The sequence below is a fragment of the Equus asinus genome, chromosome 22 (genome assembly GCF_041296235.1).
Source record: "Equus asinus isolate D_3611 breed Donkey chromosome 22, EquAss-T2T_v2, whole genome shotgun sequence".
Taxonomy (NCBI): Eukaryota; Metazoa; Chordata; class Mammalia; order Perissodactyla; family Equidae; genus Equus; species Equus asinus.
Genome location: NC_091811.1, coordinates 18986167 through 19013123, shown reverse-complemented (window position 1 = coordinate 19013123; position 26957 = coordinate 18986167). Strand labels below are relative to the sequence as shown.

General features: G+C 34.6%; 1 protein-coding gene across 4 annotated transcripts in view; it reads left to right on the top strand.

Moving 5' to 3' along the window:
- The first annotated feature begins 9040 nt into the window (after window positions 1-9040).
- The window catches only part of LOC106847298 (scavenger receptor cysteine-rich type 1 protein M160), a 54384-nt gene continuing 36467 nt past the window's right edge, over window positions 9041-26957 (top strand). For all 4 annotated transcript variants that reach the window (XM_044756093.2, XM_070495229.1, XM_014866502.3 and 1 more), the window contains exons 1-4: window positions 9041-9217; window positions 12476-12568; window positions 19007-19327; window positions 20899-21219. In XM_044756093.2, the coding sequence (XP_044612028.1) occupies window positions 9187-9217; window positions 12476-12568; window positions 19007-19327; window positions 20899-21219 (766 nt within the window). In that variant the 5' untranslated portion in view covers window positions 9041-9186. The remainder of the gene's footprint in view (window positions 9218-12475; window positions 12569-19006; window positions 19328-20898; window positions 21220-26957) is intronic.

Genomic DNA, 26957 nt, shown 5'->3' with positions numbered 1-26957 from the left:
TCTTTGTTTTCTCCTTATTTATTATTTGTGTTTCTGTTCTGCTTTTTTGTTTACTGGTTACCATGAGGTTTGTATTCAAAATCTCATAGATAAGATAGTCCATTTTCTGATGGCCTCTTATTTCTTTAGACTAAACCAATTCAGTCTCTTTCCTCTTCCACTCCTAAGTTGTTTTTCTCACATCTTGTTCCATTTTGTGTTGTGTTTGTGATTAAAATTACAGGATTACCTTTGGTTTTGGTGTTTTCCTTCCCTTTATCTTTAATGCTATTCTTGAGCATTTGCTAACCTGTTCTGATGTATAGCTACAATTTTCTGATTTTGTCTACCTATTCATCTCATTACTCCATGCTTTGTAACCCCTTTCTCTCTCTCTCTCTTTTTTTTTTTTTTTCAGGTATGAAGGTCTTCTTGAGGATTTCTCATAGAGGGAATCTTGTGGCTACAAACTCCCTTAGCTTTTGTTTATTTGGGAAAGTTTTTATTTCTCCATCATATCTGTGTAGCCGCCCCTGATGCAGGAAGGGTTAATAATCACTGGAAAAGGCTTGCCAACAAATTGTGACCCAGCGGTGAGAAGACCGGTCAGCCAATGATGGGTAAGACCTCCAAGGCAGGGCAACCTAAGACAGGCGTGGTTGCCTGGGGGCACAGATGGAGACACGATATCTATATCGGGAGCAGGAGGGGCCGTTGCCTAGGAGACCTTGCCTGCTCCAAGATAAAAATATACGAGCACAACAATAGCATGATAATATCGAAACAGAGGCCCAGGGAGGGCTCCTTGAGAAATCACTAAGATTTCTTGGCATTCGCTAATTACTTCATCCAGAACACCTGTGTATGTTTAACAGCTGTAAGCTATGTATATATTGAAACGCTGGTTATAATAAACTCAGAGTGGCCATCAGCCCTCTCTGCATCTATCCTGATGTGTACATTGGATTGCAACACTGACAATCTGAAGGATATTTTCACTTGATAGAGTATTCTTGGCTGAAAGTTTTTTCTTTCAAAGATCTGAATATGTCATTCCAGTCTCTCCTAACCTGTAAGTTTTCTGCAGAGAACTCCACTGAAAGCCTGATAGGGGTTCCTTCGGAGGTTATTTTCTTCTGCCTTGCTGCTCTTAGTATTTTTCCTTTGTCATTCACTTTTGCCAGTTTCACTACTATATGCCCTTCAGTAGGTCTTTTTACATTGACATATTTAGGAGATCTGGTAGTCTATTCCAAATGGATTTCCATCTCCTTCCCTAGGTTTGAGAAGTTCTCTGCTATTATTGCTTTGAACAAGTTTTCTGCTCCATTCTCCTCCTCCTCTCCCTCTTGAATACCTATAATTCTTATGTTGCATTTCCCTGTTGAGTTGGATATTTCTCAGAGACTTTCTTCATTTATTTTTAATCTTAGTTCTCACTCCTCCTCTATCTGGAATGTTTCAACACATCTATCCTCGATTATGCTGATTCACTCCTCTATGATGTCTGCTCGAGCCTTCAGGTAATCCATGTTTTTTTTAATCTCTTCCATTGTGTCTTCCATCTCCAATATTTCTGATTAGTTCTTCTTTATAATTTCAATCTCTTTTGTGAAGTAGCTCCTGAACTTGTTGAATTGTTTCTTTACATTCTCCTTTAACTCACTGTGTTTTTTGATGGTAGTTATTTTGAATTATCTGTCTTGTAGATTACATATTTCTGTGTCCTCAGGACTGATTTCTGGATACTTGTCATCTTCTCTCTGGTCTGGAGATTTAATATAATTTTTGATACTGCTAGAGGGTGTGGCTCTGCTTTTGCACATCATGGTATTATTTGGTCATAGTTACCACCTATCGCCACTGGGTGGGGTTCAAGAGTCATGTGTTCTGATCTCTCTGGGTTCTGCTGAGGTCCCAGGCACTGGAGCTGTGCTGGGTGCATGGGGGGAAGGGTCACTTTCTTCTGCGTGCTCTTGGGATTTTCTCCCTCTACCCTCTCTATCTGCTGTCCTGGGGTGTTGACTTGATGAGGTCACTCCTGTGTTAGATTTCACCTCTGTAGGGGCTTTCTCCTCAGCTGCAAGGGCTCTCAGGGATCTTTGATGTCTCCACAAATGAATGTCCACATCCCTCTTGGAGGCCATCTGTGGTCCCAGATCCCAGTCTTCCCAGGAGGGAGTGAAGTTTTCTCTTACCCTCTTCCACCTCCTCCAAGGAGAGTGTCATCCTCTCTGCCCTCTGTTTTATGGCTGCGTGGGCCCCTCAGATATCTTTTGTGTTGTGTTTGGATGTCCTCTGTTGGAGTATGAATATCTTTTTCATTGTATGATGGAGCAGAGAGATTACCAGGAAAGCTCACTCCACCATGATGCTTACGTTCTCTTTCTTTTACTTTTAAAAATTATTTTATTGAAGTCACATTGGTTTATAATGTGTAAATTTCAGGTTCACATCATTATATTTCAGCTTCTGTATAGACTGCATCATATTCACCACCAAAGGTCTAGTTTCCATCTATCACTATACACATGTGCCCCTTTACCGTTTTTACCCTCCCTTCATCCACTTGTCCTCTGGTAACCACCAATCTATTCCCCTTATCTATTTGTTTGTTTACCTTTCACATTTGAGTGAAATCATACAGTACTTGCCTTTTTCTGTCTGATTAATTTCACTTAGCATAACACCCTCAAAGTCCATCCATGTTGTTGCAAATGGTATGATTTTCTTTTTTAAGGCTGAGTATTATTCCATTGTGGTGTGTGCACGTATATATATATCTTCTTTATCCACTCATCCATTGTTGGGCACTTGGGTTTCTTCTAGGCCTTGGTTATTGTAATTCTGAAATCAACATGGGGTACATATATCTTTTCAAATCAGTGTTTTCTTATTCTTTGGATGAATACCCAGAAATGGAATAGCTGGATCAAAAGTTATTTCTATTTTTAACTTTTTGAGAAGTCTCCATACTGTTTTCCAAAGTGGCTGCACCAATTTGCATTCCAAGCAGCAGTGTATTAGCATTCCCTTTTCTCCACATCCTCTCAGATATGTGGGGTTTCTCATCTTGGTAATTATAGCCATTCTAACAGGTGTAAGGTGATGTCTCATTGTAGTTTTAATTTGCATTTCCCTAATGATTAGTGAGGTTGAACAACTTTTCAAGTGCCTGTTGCCCATCTGTATATCTTCTTTGGAAAAATGTTCATATCTTATGCCCATTTTTTGATCGAGTTGTTATTTTTGTTGTTGTTGAGTTGTATAGGTTCTTTATATATTTTGGAAATTAATCCCTTGTTGGATATATAATTTGCAAATATTTTCTCCAAGTTGGTGGGTTGTCTTTTCATTTTGTTAATGGTTTCCTTTGTTAGGCACAAGCTTTTTAGTTTGATGTAGTCCCATTTGTTTATTTTTTCTATGTTTCCCCTGCCTGAAGAGACATGGTATTCAGAAAGATACTGCTAAGACTGATGTCAAAGAGCATACTGCCTATGTTTTTCCTATGAGTTTTATGGTTTCATGTCTTATCTTCAAGCCTTTGATCCATTTTGAGTTAAGTTTTATGTACGGTGTAAGATAATGGTCTACTTTCATTTTTTTGCATGTGGCCTTCCAGTTTTCCCGACACCATTCATTGAGGAGACTTTCATTTCTCGGTTGTATCTTCTTGGCTCCTCTATGGAAGATTGGCTGTCCGTAAATGTGTGGTTTTATTTCTGGGTTCTCAACCCTGTTCTGTGGATCTCTGTGTCTGTTTTTGTGTCAGTACCATAATGTTTTGATTACTATAGTTTTGTAGTACATTTTGAAGTCTGCCAGTGTGATACTTCAAGCATTGTTATTTTTTTCTCAGGATTGCTTCAGCTATTCGGGGTCTTTTGTTGTTCCATATAAGTTTTAGGATTCTTTGTTCTATTTCTGTGAAGAATGTCATCAGGATTTTGATTGGGATTGCATTCAATCTGTAGATTACTTTAGGTAATATGGACATTTTAACTATATTTATTCTTCAAATCCGTGACCACGGAATATCTTTCCATTTCTTAATGTCCTCAATTTCTTTCAATAATGTCTTACAATTTTTATTGAATAAGTCTCCACTTCCTTGGCTAAATTTATTTTTAGGTATTTTATTCTTTTTGTTGCAATTGTAAATAGTATCGAATTCTTGATTTCTCTTTCTGCTAGTACATTGTTAGTATATAGAAATGCCACTGATTTTTGTATGTTGATTTGGTATCCTGCAACGTTATTGTATTCATTAATTATTTCCCACATTTTTTTGTGGATTCTCTGGGGTTTTCTCTGTATAGAATCATGTCATCTGCAAATAGTAACAGTGACAGTTTTACTTCTTCTTTTCCAAGCTGGATCTCTTTTATTTCTTTTCCTGACCTGATTGTTCTGGCTAGGACTTCCAATAGTATGAGAGTGGTGAGCGTGGGCATCTTGTTACTGCTCTTAGAGGAATAACTTTCAGTTTTCATCATTGAGTATGATGTTGGCTGTGGGTTTGTCATAAACGGCCTTTATTGTGTTGAGGTACTTCCCTTTTATATCCATTTTATTTGGAGTTTTTATAAGTGGATGTTGGCTCTTGTCAAATGTTTTCTCTACCTCTATTGAGATGATCATGTGATTTCTATACTTCACTTTATTAGTGTGGTGTATCACATGGATTGATTTGTGGATGTTCAACCATTCCTGCATGCCCGGAATCAATCCCACTTGATTGTGCTGTTTGATCCTTTTAATGCATTGTTTTATTTGCTTTGCTGATTTGCATCTACCTTCATCAGTGGCATTGGCCTGTAATTTTCCTTTTTTCTGTTTCCTTGTCTGGTTTTGGTATCAGGGTAATGTTGGCCTCACAAAATAAGTTAGGACTCATCCTGTTCTCTTTGATTTGTTGGAAGAGTTTGAGAAAGGCAGGTATTAAATATTCTTTGGATTTTTGGTGGAATTCACAAGAGAAGCTGTTTAGTCCTGGACTTTTGTTTTTTAGGAAGTTTTTTATTATTGTTTCAATCTCTTTACTTGTGATTCATTTATTCAGGTTCCCTATTTCTTCTGGATTCAGCTTGGGAAGTTGCATAATTCTAAGAATTTATCCATTTGTTCTATATTATCCAATTTGTTGGCATACAGGTTTTCATAGTAGTCTCTTATAATCCTTTGTATATCTGTGGTTTCCACTGTAATTTCTTCTTCTTCATTTCTGATTTTATTTATTTGAGCCTTCTCTTTTTTTCTTGGTAAGTCTAGTTAAAGGTTTGTCCATTTTGTTTATGTTTATAAACAACCAGCTCTTGCATTCATTGATCATTTTTATAGTTTTTCTTTTTTTGAAGCTATGCTTTTTGGTGAGGAAGATTGCCCCTGAGCTAACATCTGTTGCTAATCTTCCTCTTTTTTTTTCTCCCCAAGCTCCAGTACATAGCTGTATATCCTAGTTGTAAGTCCTTCTAGCTCTTCTACGTGGGATCCCACCACAGCCTAGCTTGATGAGTGGTGTGTAGGTCTTCACCCAGGATCCAAACCAGCAAACCCTGGGCTTCCAAAGCAGAGAGCGTGAACTTAACTACTATGCTACTGGACCAGCCCCTATTTTTTTTAGTCTCTATTTCATTTATTTGTGCTCTGTCTTATATAATTTCCTTCCTTTTACTGACTTTAGGCTCTTTTTTTCTAGTTTCTTTAGGTATAGTGTTAAGATTGTTTATTTGAGGTTTTTCTTGTTTTTTTACGTAGGCTTTAATTGCTACAAACTTCCTTCCTAGTACTACTTTTGCTGTATCCCATACGTTTTGGTATGCTGTGTTTTTATTTTCATTTGTCTCCAGATTTTTTTATATCTCTTTTGATTTCTTCATTAATGCAATAATTGTTCAGCAGCATGTTATTTAGTCTGCACATATTTATGACTTTTCTAGTTTTCTTCTTGTAGTTGACTTCTAGTTTCACACTATTGTGGTTAGAAAAGTGGCTTGATATGATTTCAATCTTCTTAAATTTCTTGAGGCTTGTTTTGTTTCCCAATATACAGTCTATCTTTGAGAATGTTCCATGTGCACTTGAGAAGAATGTGTATTTTGCTGCATTGGATGAAATGTTCTCTCTATATATATCTATTAAGTCCATCTGGTCTAGTGTTTCATTTAAAGCCACTGTTTCCCTGTCTTTCTGTCTGGATGATCTATCCATTGATATAAGTGGAGTGTTAAAGTCCCCTACTGTTATTGTGTTACTCTCAACTTCTCCCTTTAGCTCTGTTAATAGTTGCTTTATATACTTTGATGCTCCTGGGTTAGGTACATATATATTAATAAGTGTTATATCTTCTTGGTCGAATGTCCCTTTCATCATTATATAATGTCCATCATTGTCTCTTGATATCAGATGAATGTATTATACCCAGGTAGAGTATGTGAGTGTGTGTGTGTCTTTGTGTGTTTATTTTCTTCCTTGATGTTCTTTAAGTATGTTGAACCTGTGGTTTGGTGTCTGTCATTAATTCTCAACCCCCATTTCTTCAAATATTTCTTCTGCCCCATTCTGTCACTATTTTCCTCCTGGTATTCCAGTTACAAATATGTTGCAATGTTACATGCTGTCCCATAGCTTTTGGGTGTCCTGCTCAATTTTTCTTCACTCTTAGTTGTAAGTTCCTTACAAAATGGTTCCCAATTATGTCTCCAAGTTTACATGCCTTGTATAATCCTCTCTGGGCTATACCTAGTGACTTGTTTCAAATTAGTGGAATATGGAAAAGTGCTGAGATGTCACTTTCAATATTTGGTTATAAATTACTGTGATTCTACCTTTCTAGTACTCTCACTTGCAGCAGGAGCTCACACTCTCTCTGCCCTGTGGAGAGGTCAATATGACAGGGAATTTAATGCAGCCTCCATCTAATTCTGCAAGAAACTGAGTCCTCCAGTACAACAGCCCATGAGGAACTGAATCCTGCCAACAACTTCATTAGTGACTGTTAGTCTGTTGGGCTGCTGTAACAGAATGCCACAGATTGGGTAATTTAAACAATGGACATTTATTTTCTCACAGTTCAGAAAATTAGAAGTCCATGATCAAAGTGCTGGCATATTTGGTGTATACTGAGAGCTCTCTTCCTAGCTTGTAGATGGATACCTTCTCAGTGTGTCATCACATGGCTTTTCCTCTGTATGTGTGCAAAAATACAGAGAGCATTCTGGTGTCTCTTTGTCTACTTATAAGGACACCAATTTTATTGGATTGGAGCCCCACCCTTATAACCTCACTTAAACTTATTACCTCCCTAAAGGCCCTATCTCCAAATACAGTCACACTGGGGGTTATAGCTTCAACCTATAAATTTTGGGAGGACTCAATTCAGTACATAATAGTGACTATGGAAACAACGTTGTGAATTTGCCAAGGTAGCACGAGTCAAGTCTTCAAGTGAAACCACAACCCCAGTTGACAACTTGATTACAGCCTTATGAGAGATCCAGCTACTGCCCAAAAGAGAAAGTTATCACATTCGTGATGCCTTCCCATGCCAAAGGTAAGAAAGAGACTCAAATATTTAGGTTAGGATCAGCTGCCAAGTGTGTGAGTGAGATAACTTTGGAGACTGGAAATGGAAGAAGCCAAAAACAGAAGCAAATGTGTTGTGGAGGCAGGTCAAAGAACATCAATAGGTTCTGTCAGGTTCTATCAAAGAATAACAATAACCAGGTTTCACTGTTTTGGTTTTAGTTCTCACTTCTGTAGTTCAACATTCAAGCATTTACCAGCAACAGTTTGCTCTGGATTGTGTCAGCATAAATATCAAAGAAGTGAAAATTTTCCAGTCATCCTGTATTTTGACATTTTCAAGAAGTTGTGGCTGAGAAACAAGGTATCAGACCAAGTTTCAGTACCCTCCTCTTGTATCCTCCATTCCTTTGATCATATGACTTTGTCCTAGATAGTAAATCATATTTCTCCAATGTCTTGTTTCATTTCAAGCTTTCCTAGAAAAAGTTCTCCCTGTTTTTCTTCTGACTGCTTCTGACTTGAAGCAGTTACCTCTGCTCTGAGAAGATAGAAAGAGACTATGTCAGAGGCACAGCTACTTCATACCTAGTAAGCCCTAAGATTTAATTAGACTTCTTAATAATACATTTGGTGTTAATTGCAACATAATTTTATTTAACCTTTGTTATGTGGTCTGCCATGTATCCAGGTTGACAAGAAAGGAAAAAGTTTTTGAATTTATCAATGGACATTTATAAGGGCTAAGTTATTTATCTGAAGTCTTTATTTTCTTACATCCTTTTAATTTCTATATGTTAGCTTCATTTTTATTAATCAACCTTCTCCACATGGAAGTATGCTATGAAAAATCTTGACAAGCACTCTGACAGGCTTGTTGGCTTTTCCTTGGACCTGTCACTGTAATCAGGGAGACATGGGCTTGTAAGAAGATGTGAGCTCTAATTATTAACATATCAAACATGGAGAAGAAAAATAAATTTTCCCAAAGAAGTAGGGTAGGACATACAGGCCCGTGAGAACATAAAACAATAACTGTGAGCTGAGAAGCCATTTCTGGTTTTCTGCCAAATGCTTTAAAAATCATTTAAATTGATGTTTTCCAAACTCATTTGATAACTAAATAGCATTTTCTTTCATATTATCATTAACATTAAAAAATTAATTTTCCAAGGATTTCATTTTAAACATTTTCAAAGATTACAGAATATTTTCAAATGTGTTTATCCATGCCCATATTATCAGCAAGACTTTCATAGAAAATCCAGCTTTGAGCAATGTAATTTCCCTCTGGGACCTTTAACATAGACTGTTGTTATATGTAAGCTAAAGTAAACAAATCTGGCGATATATTTTTATCCTTTAAATAAATTCCATATAAATCTTTTAACACAAAATATGAATCTTTTTGAAAGTTTATAGTTCCCCTTTTCTGTGGGAGTTTTTAGGCAGATTCTTTAACTTCCTTTGTTGTCCCATATCCTGACATGATAAGGAAGTAACAAGGAAAAACCAACCTCAGCTTTTATAATGACTTCTCCTTTCAAGTACCAGTAGCTCAATTTTAGGGTCTTATTTCCAATGAACAGATCTGTTCACACATCATGAGCACACCTCTGAGGGCATATATAAGAGGATCCAGGAATCACTTCTTAAGACTCAGGAAGAGAAATTCTCATAATGATGCTTCCTCAAAACTCTTGGCATATTGGTAAGGGTTTGCTTTTATTTTGTTCTGCCATTTGGGAGAGGGTGGATATAGTAGGGGTATGCATGTCAAAAGAGAGATATAAATATCATACAGTAAGGAAAAAATAGAGGGAAAATGAGAAATACAAAAACTATTGGAAGTTTTGTGAAGCTTATAGTAACAGAATGTTGGAGGCAGAACTGAAATCCAAGAAAAGGGAAAATAATAAAGTCAACAAAAGTGTATAATAAAGGCTGGAGATTAGAAGTCACACAAGGATATGAAGTTGTGAAATGAAAAAGTAGTAGAAGTGAGAAACACATATTTATTGTTACCAAATGCCAGCTACTATGTTAAATACTTCATATCATTTCAATTTAATTATCACACGTAATCTATGAAGTAGATATCTTTGTCCCCATTGTTAGATAGAAAATGAACATTTATAAAGACTAACCAATATGTGTAAGGTCATATAGTAAATTCTAAAATGTAATTTAAACCAAAGACTAGCTAAGTCCAAACCCTTGATCTTTCTGCTATAAATTTTAGTAAGGACGAGAAATAAAATGGAAATTATGATGAGAAAACAAAGGACAAATCTTTAATGGACTCTGAAGAGTAAGGACAGAGAAAGAAAAATATAGTTAAGAAATGTTTCAGAACGCATTTGAAATTAGTGAAAATCTTTAAATTTACACTTCATAGACATTTAGTGGAAATAAGGAATGGTGAAGCATTATGGGGCTGAAGGAGGTTTTTTGCTGCATTTGGGACTTATTAGGCTTAAACAGCGTAAAGGCTTTTGAAAATGCAACACTGCTGTTAGTGCTGTGTCTCTATGCCACCACACCAGTGCACCATTACTGAGTCAATTTAACATTTTGTGACTATTTTGATTATGGTTGAAAACCAGCAAATTTCTAGAAAATCAGCAGACTGTCTCATTTTTTTCAAAGACTCCTTTATGAGGAAGACCTATATAGTTTAAGAGCCATGGCTCGCTCATACCTAGCAAAGTTCAACTTAATGGACTACAGATCTTCATAATTCATGTGTGTTACTTAAAGGGTTACTTTAACCTTTAGCATGTTGTATGTCTTGTCTCTAATTAGAAAATGAACAAGGAAGATGAAAGTTGTGAATTTGGCAAGATGGCATTAGCTATACAGAGGACCACAAGTCTGGCAATAATACTTTAATAGTTGTCTCTCTTATCTTCATTACTGCCCTACTTGTTCACATTCTCATCAGTTTTTGCATATGTTGGTATCAGATCATGCTAACTAGCCTCCTTACAGCTTGTCTTCTGCTCTAACCACTTATGGATAGCCACTCATAGTTTTCTGGAGGAATTTGGGCGGGCAAAATGGCCTCCTAAGATAAACTTACCCATGAGGTTTGACAGAACTAAATATTCCTGTAATTAGGAACTGAAAAATAAGAGGAAAAAAAAGACCAACTTAATAATCATTTTGGACAATGATGGAAAAGAAGGACATTGGGGCACTAGTTGTGCATTCCACATCTTTTGTTTCTCCATCTTTGGTTCTATAGGGAGAGTTTTCTAACGGTTTGGGTACTCTTTCTGAGACTGATGGATTATAGTGATTGATGATAGTTATAACAATAATGTATTTTCTCTGGTTATTATCGATTGTTGCAGGAATCCAATTTGGGGTTACTTGTTCTTAGAGAAGCTCTTGGGATCAGTTTCAGTCTCAAAGCATCATCTGGAAAAATAAAATGTGAGCCAAAGCAGTGCCACTCCAGGTTAGGGCTCAGAACTCTTAGTGCTTCTCATCCCGCCTTCTTCACAGCCCCAGTTGGTTGGGCCTTTCTCCTACTGGTCCTCCTCTCTGTGCTCTCCTACGGTTTCCATTTTCATTATCTGAAATTAAGTATATTCAGTTTAACTCTTGCTTCATCTTTCTTATAAGTACTAATAAAAATACTATTTAAAATAGTTCTTTAACAATTACAGATTTTCTATACCCCTCACGTAAATATGATAATGTTTTACACTACCCTTGTGAATTTACCTTTATCCCTGTAAATCCCCATGAATTAATCCTCCTATCTACTTTGAAAGCAATCTTTCTAAAATGTTATTTATCATATCCTGATTAAATTCCTTGAAGTCACTAAATTACTATCAGAATAAAGTCTTGATCCCTTTGGTTGTATGTTGCTTTTGCCTATCTCAACTTATTCTTTTCCCATATATTAACATATACTTTGCTAGGTGCAGAACTGAGAACAAATTGGAAAGGGAGAGAGAAGTGAGGAAAGTGACAAGATTCTGTAGATAAAATAGTGAGATGAGTTTTTGAGATATAATCAACATTTTGATTTGATACAATTATATACGCAGCAAAATGATTACCACCATAACATGAGCTAAAATCTCCATCATGTGACATAATTACTATTTCTTTTTTGTGGTGAAAACATTTACAATCTACTCTCTTAGCAACTCTCAGGTACATAGTGCAGTATTACCAAATAATCGCCATGCTGTGCATTAGATCCCCTGAATTTATTCATCTCAAAAAAAAGCTGTAGAAAGAAAGAAAAAAAGGAAAGAGAGTGAGAGAGGAAGAGAGAGGGAAGGAAGAAAGTAGGGAGGGAGGAAGAAAGAAAGAAACGGCAGCTATTAAATTAAAAAAAATAGTGAGATGGAAGAAAAGTGGTTAGTTCTGGTAAATCATCATAACGTTAATCAGCAGTGATCATTAGAGTGAGCTGCAAATGTTGGCTTGTTTGTACATTCCAGTCCGAAGCCACTGAGTAGAATGCAGGGAAGAATACTTTTAATCATCCTTCTATTCCCATAACAAAGTGTCAAATCTGGTGCATACTTCATACTCAATAAATGAGTAAAGGAATGAACAAAGTGGAGTGATAAGGTCAGGAGGAAAAACATGGTAATAAAACTGAGGAGAAGGCAGACCAAAGAGCTGAGAAGTAAAAACAACTAGCCCAAAATACTAATTAAATTACCCCCAAAAAGCCACAAAATAGATTTGGACACAGAATGTAAACTTCTAACATCACATGCTAAAATACCCTGATGTAAACCATCTGGTGGCTTTGCATCACAAACAGGATCTAATCCTGCGACATTTTCCTAGGATAAAAGAAGTTTTTGTGCCATTTTCTTGACAGTTGGAAGAATCCTTTCACTGCTCCTACTCCGTTGTGGGTTTAAATGACTGAAGTCATCCACATTCCTCAGAAAGGCATGGAATTCCATCTCGCTATATTTTGTTCCTACAGGTTTTGGAAGATGCTGCTTTCATCAGAGTCTTTTGCCCACTGTGGTAGTTTACATCCTGTTCCTGAATTCCTGCTTTCTCACCAGCTGTTTTAGTGAGTTCTGTGAGATGACTACTTTTGGGCTGTCTCTCCTTCACCCGACCTTTTCTCTACTCACTACCCAAAATAACTATTTTGAGGTCAATAGAACATGTGAAAATAATTTTGGAAGTCTCATGGAAAAAATACGGATATATAAACATAGTGTATTTTTGTAACTGGAAAAAGTTAATAAAGATTTGAAAAATACAGAAATCAGAGAGAATTAGACAAAATAAAACATAGGTAATATTAACACCCAGAGAAAAACACACCTCAGAATTTGAAATACCAATTTGTGATATATTTTTATATGAATATACAATATTTGAGAGAAAGTTAATATTATACTATACTACAAGTTACTATCTGTATAGTTCTTTAACATTTTTATTACATCACATATTCACCTATGATACACAGTTTTATTGACTGTGAATGTTTCCATCACCTGGAAATACTCGAATGATTTAAATAAGACTCTACAGGTGATTATTGAAGTTCTTTCATTAAATTTTATATTTTAATAATCTTGCAAATACGTTATATTTCATAGATCTGACACAGTATCATTAAACAGTAATTATCTAACATGATACAGAAATTATCATTTTTATATGCTTTTCATATTTTCTATGATTTTAATTAATGCCAAAGTTACAGCCTGAATGTATTGTATTGTTTTAAGTGAACATTTTAAATGCTTTTGAGATTGAATCATGATATTAAAATGCTTATTTTAATTAAATTTTTAGTTTTTTCATGTATTTTTAATATTTCTATTTAACATTAGAATAGTATGAAAACAGTATTTCTTCTCATCATATATGTTTCAAATATTTTCCACTCATTTATTTGCTTTTTAAATTGCTTTAAATTCCTTTCTGCTGAATATAATATTTGATTAGACAAAAATGTCCATAACATGTATACAATTTATTAACCCACAATGCACCAAATGCACAAAAACCCACCATTCAAACAGGAAACTGGATCTTTGCCAACCTCTTTTTCCTACCAGTTTCCTTCCTCTCTTCACTCTATCTGCCACCACCTCTAGAGGTTACTTCTATCCTGAATGGTGTATTTCTCATTATCTTGCTTACTGATATACTACACATAGATATATTTATAAGTAAATAATGCGTTGTTTAGTTTTGCTTGTCTTAAGCTTTATAAAATATCAAACTGCATTTAGTGTTCTGGGATTACTTTTATTTTCAATATTATATTTCTAAGTTTCATCTCTGTTGTTACAATAGCTGTAGTTAATTTAGTCTTCAGTCACGTAAGTTTACTTCACTCACAATATTCTCTTGTATAAGTAAAAATTCCCAATGAATTTATCTATTATCCTGTCAACAGTCGTTTGGATTGTTTGTTACTATTATCAAATGTGCTGGTATAAATATTCTTGTACTACATATCTCTGGTGCATATTTTTAGGAGTTTATCTAAGATCTACAGGTAGTAGTGACATTGCCAGATGCTAGGATGCACGTCTTCAACCTTTCCAAGTAGGATGACTTCCACCCACAATGTATGTGTTTCCTATGATCCAAATCCTCTCTAACATTGAAATATTCAGAGGGCTTTGTTTTGCTAAACTAGAGAGTATAAAGCTATATCATGTTATCTTAATTTTCAGTCTCTAAAATGTTAAAGAGTTTCAGATCTCTTTATGTATTAATGGTCAGGTCTTTTGTTTCCTTCTGTGAAGTGTCTGTTCAAGTCATTTGCTCACTTTGTATGTTTTTATAAATATATGTATTTTTTAAATATAATCTAAATACTAATCCATAGTCATAATTTATGTTGTAGATATATTCTCCAAGTTTGGACTTGTCTGTTCGCTTTTTAAATGATGTCTTTTGAAGAGCAGAAGTTCTTAATTAAAGAATCATTTTACTTAATAATTAGTACTCTTTGCATCTTGTTTAAAGAAAAGCTTATTTACCCAAGGTCAAAATGAATATTGCTTTTTACCCTCTAAATGTCATAAGGTGTTGTTTTTCACATATCTGCAAAGATCCAAATTAGATTTTCTAATGCATGAAATAAGACACTAATTTAATTTAATTTCTTCCAAGTAGATAATCTATTTTCCTAGCACAATTTATTGTAGACACTCTTTTTCATGCTAATTTGAATCACTGTCTGTACCATATATCGTAGTATATGTTGTGTGAAACTCTTTGAAGACAGTCTATTTTCTTCCAATTAGTTGTTGTCTAATTCTACACCGATATCCCACTGTTTTAATTACTCTAGTTTTCTAATATATACTAGACTAGTTTTTATATATACTAGACCATGTACACCAAATTAATTTCATTTGCATATAATTCTTTATAACAGTCCCTTATGATCCTTTTTATTTCTGAGGCATCCATTGTAATGTCTCCTCTGTCATTTCCAAGTTTATTTATTTAATTTTTCTCCCTTTTTTCCCTGTCTAGCTAAGGGTTTGTCAATTTTGTTTATTTTTTTTAAAAAGCCAACTCTTAGTTTTGTTGACTTTTTCTATTGTTTTTCTATTCTCTATTTGATTTATTTCTGCTTTGATCTTTTTATTTCATGTCTTCTGCTAACTTTGGTTTTAATTTGTTCTTTTTCTAGTTGTAAATGTAAAATTAGGTTGCTTATTTGAGATCTTTCTTCTTTTTTTTAATTTAGGCATTTGTCTGTATAAGTTTCCTTTTTAGTATTTCTTTTGCTGCATCATGTAAGGTTTAGTAAGTTGTATGTTCATTTTTATTTGTCTCAAGATATTTTTTAAATTCCCTGTCAATTTCCCCTTTGACCCAATGGTTGCTTAAGAGCGTGTTATTTAGTTTCCACATATTTATGAGTTTTCCTGTTTTCTTACTATTATTGATTTCTAGTATCATTCCATTGTAGTTGGAAAAGATACTTGGTATGATTTCTATCCTTTTAAATTTGTTAAGACTTGTTTTGTGACATAACATTTGATCTATCCTGGAAAATGTTCCATGTGCACTTGAGAAGAATTTGTATTTTTCTGCTGTTGGGTTAAACGTTTTGTATACATAGTATGTTAGGTACATTTGGTCTAGGGTGTTTTTCAAGTCCACTGTTTCTTTACTGATTTTCTGTTTGCATGTTCTATCCTTTATTGAAAGTGGGGTATTGAAGCCTCCTATTATTATTGTGTTGCTGTCTATTTCTCCTTTCAGCTTTGTCAATATTTCTTTTATATATTTAGGTACTCTGATTTGGGGTGCATATGTATTTACAATTATTATATCTTTCTGTTGAATTCATCTTTTGATCATTATTTAATGACCTTCTTTTTCTCTAGATACAGTTTTTAACTTAAAGTCTACTTTATCTGATTTAAGTATAGCCACTCTTGCTTTCTTTGGGTTATCATTTGCATGGAATATCTTTTTCCATTCCTTCACTTTAAGTCTGCATGTGTCCTTGAATCTAAAGGGAGTTTCTCATAGACAGCATATAGTTGGAACTAAGTTTCATATCCATTAAGCCACTCTCTATCTTTTTATTGGGAAGTTTAGTCCATTTACATTTAAAATAATTATTGATAAGGGAATGTTTACTGTTGACATTTTGTTAATTGCTTTCTGTTTGTCTTGTAGTTCTTTTGTCTCTCTTCTTTTCTCTTTCTGTCTTCCTTTGTGCTTCTTTTTTTATGTATTGATAGGTTTTGATTCCTTTCTCTTTTTCCTTTATGTAACTTCTATAGGTATTTTCTCTAAGGTTACCAAAGCACTGACATAAAATACCTTAAGTTATACCAGTCTATTTTAAGCTGATATCAACTTAACTTCACTTGGACACAAGAACTCTCATTTTTCCTCTCTTCTTTCCACTTTATATGCTATTGATGTCACAATTACATCTATTTATGTTATGTATCCATTAACATAACCTAGTTATAGTTGTTTTTAATACTTTATCTCTTAATTTTTGTAGTAGAATTAAAAGAGGTTTACCCACCACTCTTATAGTAATACAATATTCTGCTTTGTCCATATATATGCCTCTACCAATGAGTTTCATCCTTTTTTATGCTCTCATGTTACTGTTTAGCAGTCTTCTTTTTAACTTGAAGATCTTCCTTTATAATTCTTGTAAGACAAGTCTATGGTGATAAACTTTCTCAGCTTTCGTTTGTCTGAGAAAGTCTTTTTCTGAAGTCCTCTTCATTTTTGAAGGATAGGTTTGCTGGGTATAATATTCTTCATTAGCACTTTGAATATGTCATCCTACTCCCTTCTGGCCTGCAAGATTTCTGCTGAAAAAAAACCACTAATAGTTCTATGGGGATTCCTTTGTACATAGCAAGTCACTTTTCTCTTGCTGCTTTCAAAATTCTCCCTTTGTCTTTAACTTTTGACAATTTAATTATAATGTGTCCCAGTGTGGGTCTCTTTGAATTCATATTATGTGGTGTTCTTTTCACTTCCTGCATCTAGATATCTATTTCTCACCCCAGGTTTGGGAAGTTTTCAGCCATTATTTCTTTGACTAAGATTTCTGCCCCTTTTTCGCTCTCTTCTCCTTCTGGAACTCCCATAATGCATATTTGGTCCACTTATGATGTCCCCTAAGCTATGTTCACTCTTTTATATCTTTTTTTCTTTTTGTTCCTCTGATTGCATGATTGCCAATGACTTGTCTTTGAATTTGCTAATCTTTCCTTCTGATTGATCTAGTCTGCTGTTAAACTTTGCTATTGAATTTTTCAGTTCACTTATGTATTCTTCAGCTTTATAATTTCTATTTGGTACTTTTTACATTTTCTGTCACTTTCTTAAAAACTCACTTTATTCATACATTCTCTCTTGATCTCAGTGAGTGATCTTACGACCCTATTTTGAGTTTCCTGTCAGACAAATCACTTATCTCTGTTTCTGGAGATTTATCTTGTTCTTCTTTTGGAACATGTTTCCATGTTACTTCATTTTACCTGACTCTCCATGTACATTTCTCTGCATTAGATGAAACAGCCACCTTTCCCAGTCTTGAGAGACTGGCCTTGTTTAGGAGATAAATGTCACCAATTAGCCCAGCCAGATATTGTGGGTGCCTCTCAAACCTTTGTGCTTGTCAAACTGCCATCTTTTATCTTATTGACCCCAACAGATTAGAGTTTGTTCAGTCCCATTGATGTCCTGAAGGCAAAGGAAGTGCCCATAGGCCCTTCATGCTCTGGAAGAGTACTTATTGCCTGCTCTATCAACTCCAAGCTACAAGCTAATTGGAAGCCCAACCTTCAGACAGAGGCTGGGAAAGTCAGGACAGTAGACATTCAGTCTAGCCCTTTCAGGGAGAAATATGGATGTGGGTAGGTTTGCCTACTGGCCCTGTGCTGAGTCATGGGAAATATCCACTGGAAGTGCTTATACAACCATTTAAAACCACTTCTTTCTTCTCTTTGTTTCAGAAGGATTTGCAAATGTTCTATGTGTCTCTCTCTTCCTTTTTCCTTCCCCTCTCTTTCTTCCTCTTTATCGCTTGTCTTTCTCCCTTTTCCTCACTTACTCTATCACAGTCCCTCACCACCATCATAGTCATGAAATTCATCACCATAATGTTTCATATTGCAAACTCATGGTTGCTTTAATCTTCTCTTTCCTCAAATCAGTTTGCCAATTAAATTCTAATGTCTGCTACTCAAAAATTTTGCTTGCAAATAGACTTGGGTTAAGGCTAACTCTACTTGGTCTCATGGCTTCAATGACGAAATTGTCCAAGTCATTCTTTGTTTTTTTATTTCAAATTTTCAAGGCAAGGAATATGAATAGTCACTGGTCATCCAAAGGACTGACTCTTCCTGAGGTAGCTGTCTGTTCCAATAACTGTGACTAGGGTAGGTAGTGTAACTTACTACAATCATGGATAACTAAGTCTTCTCCCACAAGGCTTATTTTAGTATGTATTTAAAATATTTGGAGCTAGAAATATCCAAAAGTATTTAATGCTATAGATTTTATTGAGTTGGTTGTAAATGTGAAGATTATTGTGTCAACCGTACAAGATGTTTGCAATTATTAAGTTAAATAATGTAAAATATCTTTTGCAGACATGTGAAATATAATCCTCAGGTATAGATAACTTTGAAACTGACTAGCTAAAGTACTTTCTTGTCATCTTGCTGTGCAAAAGAAAACGTTTCCTTTACTATGGTTTATATTGATGGGAATATCACCAAAAGGAAAATTTCCTTCCTACTCTTGTTACTTTCGCTTTAGAATGCAAAATGAGATCGTGCTGTAAAGTGATCTTTAATTTTCTACAGGGAAAAATCCAAGATCATATTTTCATCAAAGCTTTTAACCTCAAATTTCCTCATTTTTTCTAATAACATCATGCAGACTAAATTATCATTATTAGTCTCATCTACTTATATCATTTCTGCTTTCTAGCCTTTGCCACCTCAAATTTGTGTCTCTGTCTTTCTTGCAGATGGAACAGGTCTGGAGTTGAGGCTGACCGGTGGAGACAGTAACTGCTCTGGAAGAGTAGAGGTGAAATTCCATGAAGAGTGGGGGACCGTGTGTGATGATGGTTGGACTACTGCTGAAATAATTGTTGTGTGCAAACAGCTAGGATGTCCATTTTTTATCACCAAATTTGGTCTCGGAAATGCCATGGCTGGACGTGGAAAAATTTGGCTTGATGATGTTTCCTGTTATGGGAATGAATCAGCTCTCTGGGAGTGCCAACACAAGGAATGGGGAAACCATGACTGTAGTCATAGAGAGGATGTTGGTGTAAGCTGTTATGGTAAGAGTCTAACCAGAGTAAGAAGATAAGGTGAGGTAAGGTAAGATCTATCCTCAGGAAGCATTTTCTGGGAGCTGGAGATTTCTATTCAGACTTTAACAATGTCTCTCTGGAAGATGTAAAGAGGTATATTCTACCCTTTTTCTTTCTTCCAAAGTAATGTCTAATTATTGTTCTTTTTTTATAACTACAACTGAGATTAGATAGAAATGAAAAAGGGGCAGACACAGAGAAAGAGCATGCACACTGCAGTTACCAATGTAATTTCTGCTTTATAAAATCTTATTCCCTCTTAACAGAATAAATTTCAACTTAGCATTTTCACTTTGTCTGTACTCTTTATCTTGTTGCTGTTTATAATTTCATTTTTATATTTTCACATATTCATTTCTTTGTTTGAAATGATGTATGTAAATTTTTTAGTACATCTTAAGAACTGAAAATATGAGCTCATGTATCCCATCCTTCTTTTCTGCTTCACTCCCACTTAAGTGCTCCCACTAAATTATAAGCTTTATTAGGACAGAAAAAGTAGGTCTTATTTTTTTTATTTGTATTATTCTTTATATTCATGCAGAAAACATAATTCTAGGGAATAGTACACTGCTGACTTTAGCTGAATTTAATTGTTACATCCTTGAAATTTCACTTTTGGGTGAAATCCAGGAGAAAGACACAATTACTTGAAAATCTTGGGTAGTGGCACTTTCAAACTCAGTATATGTCTTTTTGTTTTACACATTCTTGTGTTCTCTAATAAGTTGTATATGAAGAGCAAGATCCAATGATTCATTCTTTTCTTTAACATATACTGACTGCCTATTTTATAAAATATCAAACATAAGCAACTGCCAGTGTTTGATGAGGTTTGGGCACAACAGAGTTGGGAAAACAGAGTTGGGAAAACAGAGTTGTTTTCATTTTTAATTTAATTTCATTCAACACTAATTTAATGCTTAATATATGTTTAATACTATGCATTATTTAAATAGACACTCAGTAAGTTGTCAGACATAGTTATGGACATGGGCATGATGAGACCTTAACAATGTTCCATGATTCAAAAATCTGTGAGAGTCATTACATTACTTTCTCTTTGGCTCAACCATTTTGCTGTCATTTTGGCTACTACATACTATACTAAAGTAACAACATTCAAATTTAATTTAAATGTTATTTCAAGTAATCCTGGCTAAATTTAAGTACTCTTTTAGTAATTTTATAAATTACATTCATAACCTTAGGAATAGCTTTGATTTAAATGTCTTTTCTCATGTGCTGAAAACACTGAAAGAAAAAATATTTTGTGAAGAACACAATATAGAATAAAATCAAAAAAATAAAGAAGACCGTGCTAATGATTGGGTTTTCACCCTAGAATGCTTCTTTGCCCGTGTATTCATGTTTCCGGAAAAGTCTCCTACACTGTCCCCTTTAAATATTTTTTAATAGACTTCTTTTTGTTCTTGGTAACTTCCTTGATAACAGGGCTATCTTCTAAGGATCCTTTTGATTTCATTTCAGACTCAAATTGGGCCCATTTCTGACATGTCTGTTTGTCTTTCTTATAGGTAAAGACAACCTGGGTTTGAGGTTGGTGGATGGAAGCAGCCCCTGTTCAGGGAGAGTGGAGGTGAAATACCAAGGACAGTGGGGGACTGTATGTGATGATGGTTGGGACTTGAATGCTGCTGCTGTGGTATGCAGGCAACTGGGATGTCCATCTGCTTTCTTTTTTACTGGACTCATTAATAGCCCTGCTACATATAGCCCCATTTGGCTGGATAATATTTCCTGTAATGGCAATGAGTCAGCACTCTGGGATTGTGGTCACCGTGAATGGGGGATACATGACTGCCATCATAATGAGGATGCCACATTGACTTGTTCTGGTAAGATCTCAAGACATCATGTGGAAGAAAGGAACAATTTGTTTGGAAAGAATATGTATGGAAGGAGAAAGGCCAATTATTTCCTGGATAAGAATTTTCTCTGGTTATAAGAAACTTCGGTTACTCTTGAAATTACTCTATTCTGGATTTATCCTAAATGCTTTTTCAAAACTGTTCTTCCTAATAAGTCCAAAGTACACTTGTAGTTTTAATATTTCTTCATCACTTTGCACCATTCCACATGCTGAACAGTCCCTTCTCCTTAAAACCTTTTTCAATGTATTTCTTGACACAACATTATAGTTTTTCCTTCTTTCTCTATGGTCTCTCATTCTTAGTCTTGTTTTACCGCTTCTCTTCTCTTTCCAACTACCAAAACTTGGATTTCATCAGGACTAGGCCCCTGATCTTCTCACTTTAAACTCTCTCCCTCAGCAATCACGTCTACTTTCATAGCTTCAGCTTAACCCATCTCAATTAAAATTTCAGGCCAGATGCCTCTTTAAGAGCTCTAGATACATATATCCATCTGCCTATGATATCTCCAAAATATATCTGAACCTTAACATTTCCAAAAGTAAACTTATTATTCTCTCTCTACTTTTCTTCTAATCTTCCTAAACTCAGTAAATGACACAATCTCCCACTCAATTGCTCAAGTCATAAATCTAGGGGATCATCTTTAAGTCTGTTTTTTAATCTGTTAGCACCATACATTCATTACATCATCAGACTGAAATGATATATTTAGAACTGCAGGAAGCTACAAAGTTCTTTAATTTCTAAATTTTCTGTCTTCCAATGTCGACAGAGTTCTTCCTACCCAAAGTGGATAATAATCTGAAAGAACCAAAAGTCTTGGAGTAGTTCAAAGTCAAGGAGAATATTTAGATCCTACTATGAAGTCCTTAGAATTCCCCCATTCTCTCTTCTACAAACATCCATACATTTATAAACTCTGATGAGTGCTTTGAAAGAAAGGTACAGAGTGTTATAAGATTACTTAATAAGATTACTGACTCAGTATAGGCATTCAGAATTGGCTTCACTGAGTCCTGAAATATGAGAAGCAATGTTTCCAGGAAAAGCATTTCAGGCAAAGGGGCGAGCACAATGCTCCTAAACTAGGAAAGAACTTGGTGGCTTCCGAGAATAGAAAGAACACTGGTGTGGCTAGAGCTTAATGAGCAAGTTGAATGGTAGTTGATGGGCTGAGGGTTGGAGCAAGAGACTGGGGAGCTTTGTTAAGAGTTTTAAACTTTATCCTAAATGCCAAGGATATTCTTGGGAGAACTTTATACAGATAATTAGTTTTGAAAAGATCTGATTATTAAAGTATGTGGACTAACTGAATGGAGAGTAACTTGATGGGAGCCAAGCTTGGATGCAAAGAAACAAGAAGTTCTTTAAGGAGTCAAGATAAAAGATCATGGTGGTTTGGACTAGGGCTATACCAGTAAGATAAAGATAAGTGGATGGGTTTGAATTATATTTACAATGTAGAATTAACTGCACCAGGAAATGTAGATATAAAGATGAAAGAGAAAGAAGAGTAAGAATTCTTCCCAAATTTCTTATGTATGCAATCAGGTGGCTAGTGGTACCATTTGCAAGAAAGATGATGATTTCTGTGTTAGAACATTTCTTAGGTACTTGGGAAATATACAGGTAGATATTCACACTGAGAATTCTCAGAAGAAAGGTATGAACTAGAGATATAAATTGGAAGGTGTCAGCATATCGGTAGTGCTTGAGGCCTTTAAAATTGATAAATTGTTGGGTGGTTTCAAAGGAATTGAAATAGATATATTTTCTTGGTTTGCAAATTTACTGTGAAGGCAAATCCCAAGGAGATTCATAAAATATTTTTTGTAATTGCAATATTGTCTACCACATGAACATTTTGTTTAGATTTTTTAAATGCCATAATGTTTCCTAAAAATTCTATCATTTAACCCAGAATGTCTTTTAATTGTTAAATAGTTTAAAAATATATTTCTCTTCAGGACAAAATGAGGACGTTCAAAGCGCCAGGTTACAATTTCAAATATGAGATAATAATACCCTTTATTTTACATAGATTTTTTGTGTTTATTAAACATTACTAAAAATATATCTTCTGATTATGTTTAATAATTTTGGCATATAACACAATATTTTATATATAATCAAATTTTTAAAATTCTGCTTCTGTAGAAGACATGCAGAATATAATTTATTATTCACATTTTACTTTGGGTCCACATGCTTATGGACCCAATGATTTGACCAGATTACTTAAATTTGCCAACATCTTCTGGCTACCTACAATCTGTGAAAGGGATATCAGCAGCAGAATTAGCAACTGTTGATTTTATAGTTTCACTACATTTAAGTGACCTCAAATGCCCCAAAAATGTAAAATAGTATATCAAACTCTTGCCAAAATTTTGAGAAATGAGCTATTCCACTCAGGCAGGTATATTATTCAGGCCTTATTCATTACTAAATTTGTAATAGAATGACACAGAAATAAACTTCCAAATTATTGTTTTGCAGTTAGAAATATAACTACCAAGTAGATCAGAATGTATTTGATGGCTGGTCAGAATATACATTATAGGAAAATTGATACAGAAATTTATTACGTAACTGTATAATATGTTGAGTGAGAATTAACTAAAAGAAGCTAGGGAAGTAAGTTATAATTAATGATTAACCACTATCATTAAACATAGACAATTTGAAACATCAACTTGGAAATATACCTGCTTGAGCGGAAGGGACTGTCATGTTTGCTGAACAAGACTCACACCTGCTAAGCCTGACATTGTCAAAGTCTTGCTACCCGGCTTGCTTTTATCTTGATAACAGGCTGATAATATACTTTTTTCTGTGATCTCCGTCTTTTTAGTAAAAAACAACCATACTCTAAATTCTCTGTATAATATGAAATATTGCTTTTCTTTTATACCATAATTTAGCCTTTCCCTTTTGAGACTAAAAGCATATCATTGTGATTAGGTTTGCATGGTTCTAAAACATTTTAATTATGCATATACAAATGATGAACCTTTCATTCCATGAAAATTTTATTATGTCCATTTCAAATAGCTCTTTGTGGAGAGCTTGCTTCAACCCTATTTTTCTCCATTGACTGAGGATCATATCATGAAAAGTTTTTAAATTACTTATGTGATTTTGGTACCTGTAAAATACAGCATTTGAGGGCATCCACAGATATTCCCTCAAATCCATTTCCTGGGGGTGTCTGTTTTCCTCCCGGGTACAATAAATCTTAAATGTGTCAGCCAAAAGATTTATGTTGCTTAAGTGAATGAGTACATCATTTGTGTGAATTCTCTTTTTTCTGGAACTGAAAGAACAGTTGTTTTAGTAAAATGAATTGAGAGGACAATATTTTGACATTAGAGCCATGAGTCTTGAGTCAAGAAGAAATATCCTATGGAAATGAAAGATGCTTTCAGAACCAGGAAGGCTGATTTTCCTTAATCTCATTTACGACCTACACCTCCATCTCTTTGCAGATGGAAAGGATCTGTAGTTAAAGATGGTGAGTGGAAGCAAATGCAAAGGATTGGTAAATGTCAAAGTCCAGGATCAGTGAGAAACTGTGTCATCAGAACTGGGTTGTTAATAATGTTACTATTGTTTGTAATCAACTGGATTGCCCCACTGTCATCAAGACAAATTTTCATCCTAATGGTGTTTCATCCAAGAAAATCTGGATTTATCACTTATCTTGCTTTTGAAATGAGTCAGCTCTCTGGGGATGCATACACCATGAATGGGGAATAATAATTGTAATCATAAGTAGGCTACTGGGGTGATCTGTTCTGGCAATCTGGTAATACTTTCAACCCATGGAAACCAAAAAAAAAGGAAATATGTGTTCAAATTTATCATAATTGTTTATTCTTTAAAAGAGGAAACTAGCAATATCACCCTTAGAATTAATCTCAGGATTTTAGGCTGGTCTGGTTTCTTTTTAACATCTGGAAAGTATTGTTCCATATTATATGGTTTTCATTTTTTCTGTTGAAAAGTGAGCTGTCCTTATTGAATTTTCATCGAAGGTAATCTGTCTTTTTATGTCTCTGGATGCTTTCAAAGTTTTTTTCTATGTCTTTAGTTTCCAATAATTATACCATTATGTGCCTAGACATGGTGTTGTTGTTGTTGTTGTTGTTGTTGTTGTTCTGCTTGGAGTTCAGTGGTGCCTCTTGAATTTTTGGCTATATTTGGAAAGTCTTCTTCATTTTTAGAAAATTCTTAATCGTATTTTCAAATATTTCTTCTGCTGAATTCTCTATCTTTTCACTTTCTTGGACTCCAATTACACATATATTAGTTCTTCTTACTCCATCCTCTATGCCTCTTGAAGTATTTTTTATGTATTTTATATACTTTTGACTCTTTCTCTTTGATTCTGTGCGTATCCTACACTACACTAATACTTTATTTTTCTGTGATAAATTTGCTGTTAAACTCATATATTGTGTTCTTAATTTAGTGATTATGTTTTTCAATTCTAGAATCTCTGTTAGGTTTCTTTTATGTTTTTTGTTTCTCTGCCAAAATTCCCAGTCGTGCCTTTTATTTTGTTGGACATATTAAGGATGGTCATATAAAGTCTGTTTCTGGTAATTCAATTACATATACCTCCTGTTGATCTGTGTCTTTTGCTTCTCCTGGTTTTAGAGTATGTTGTCTTCTGATATCTTTATTATTTATGAGACAGTGATAAACATGGTTTACGAAAAATTATAAAGACAATTGGAGGTCTAGGATAATTTTAAGTTTTTGGCTGAAGGAAATCTCGGAATACAACTTAATCCAATCACAGCTAGAGAACATTTGAATACAGGCTTAAGTTCCTACAAAGGCTGGTCTATTCCTACTCCTTACTCCTAGGAATGTACCCTTTGGGATACCTTCCCAAAGTCTGTGGGTTTACTGAGGTTTCTCCTTCTTGATGGGTTCTGAATTCAGGAAGATTTTACATAAATGGGTATATAAAGATAAAACTTGCCTTATGAGGGGGTTTTGCATATACTTAAAAGTATTTACAAATGATAGATACTTGAAAGAAAAACATAAGTTCCTTTCTTATGTCTACTGAAGAACCATATTTTGAGTTAATATTCCTTATCTAACTCCATGACTATAGAGGCAGAGGCTATTTCTTCTGAAACATATGATACTAGGACAATTCCTTCTTGTGAAAATGCTAATTTTAACTGTAGGCTTATAAACCTACTATATGGCTTCAATAAAACATCTGTTTTTTAATATTCTATGATAATCCCATCATCCACTGAGGTCATATACACATGCAGTAGCAGTGATAAGGATGGTCCTTCTTTCTTTTTTTTTTTAAAAAATGTTTTTACCTTTGGATGAATGATAGGATGCCTATTTCCTTAAACAATTCTTGGGTTAGGAAAATATAATTTAATTTATTTAACTGAGATAAATGGGGACAAAAAGCAATTAGAGAGAGAGGATGTATTCTTGGCAGATGGAGGCAAAGACTGAGAGAAGGCCAGGAAATGAAATTCTTCTTCTGAATAATTAGAAATCTTCATAGCTAACATCAGATCTCTTCATAACTGTTAACAAAAACTCCAATAGTTTAGACTAAGGATTGAAATCAGTTCCATTTAAGAAGGCATTTTAATATCTGAATAAATGGCTGTGGCCAAAAAGGGATAAGATCTTTAATTAGATAGTTAATC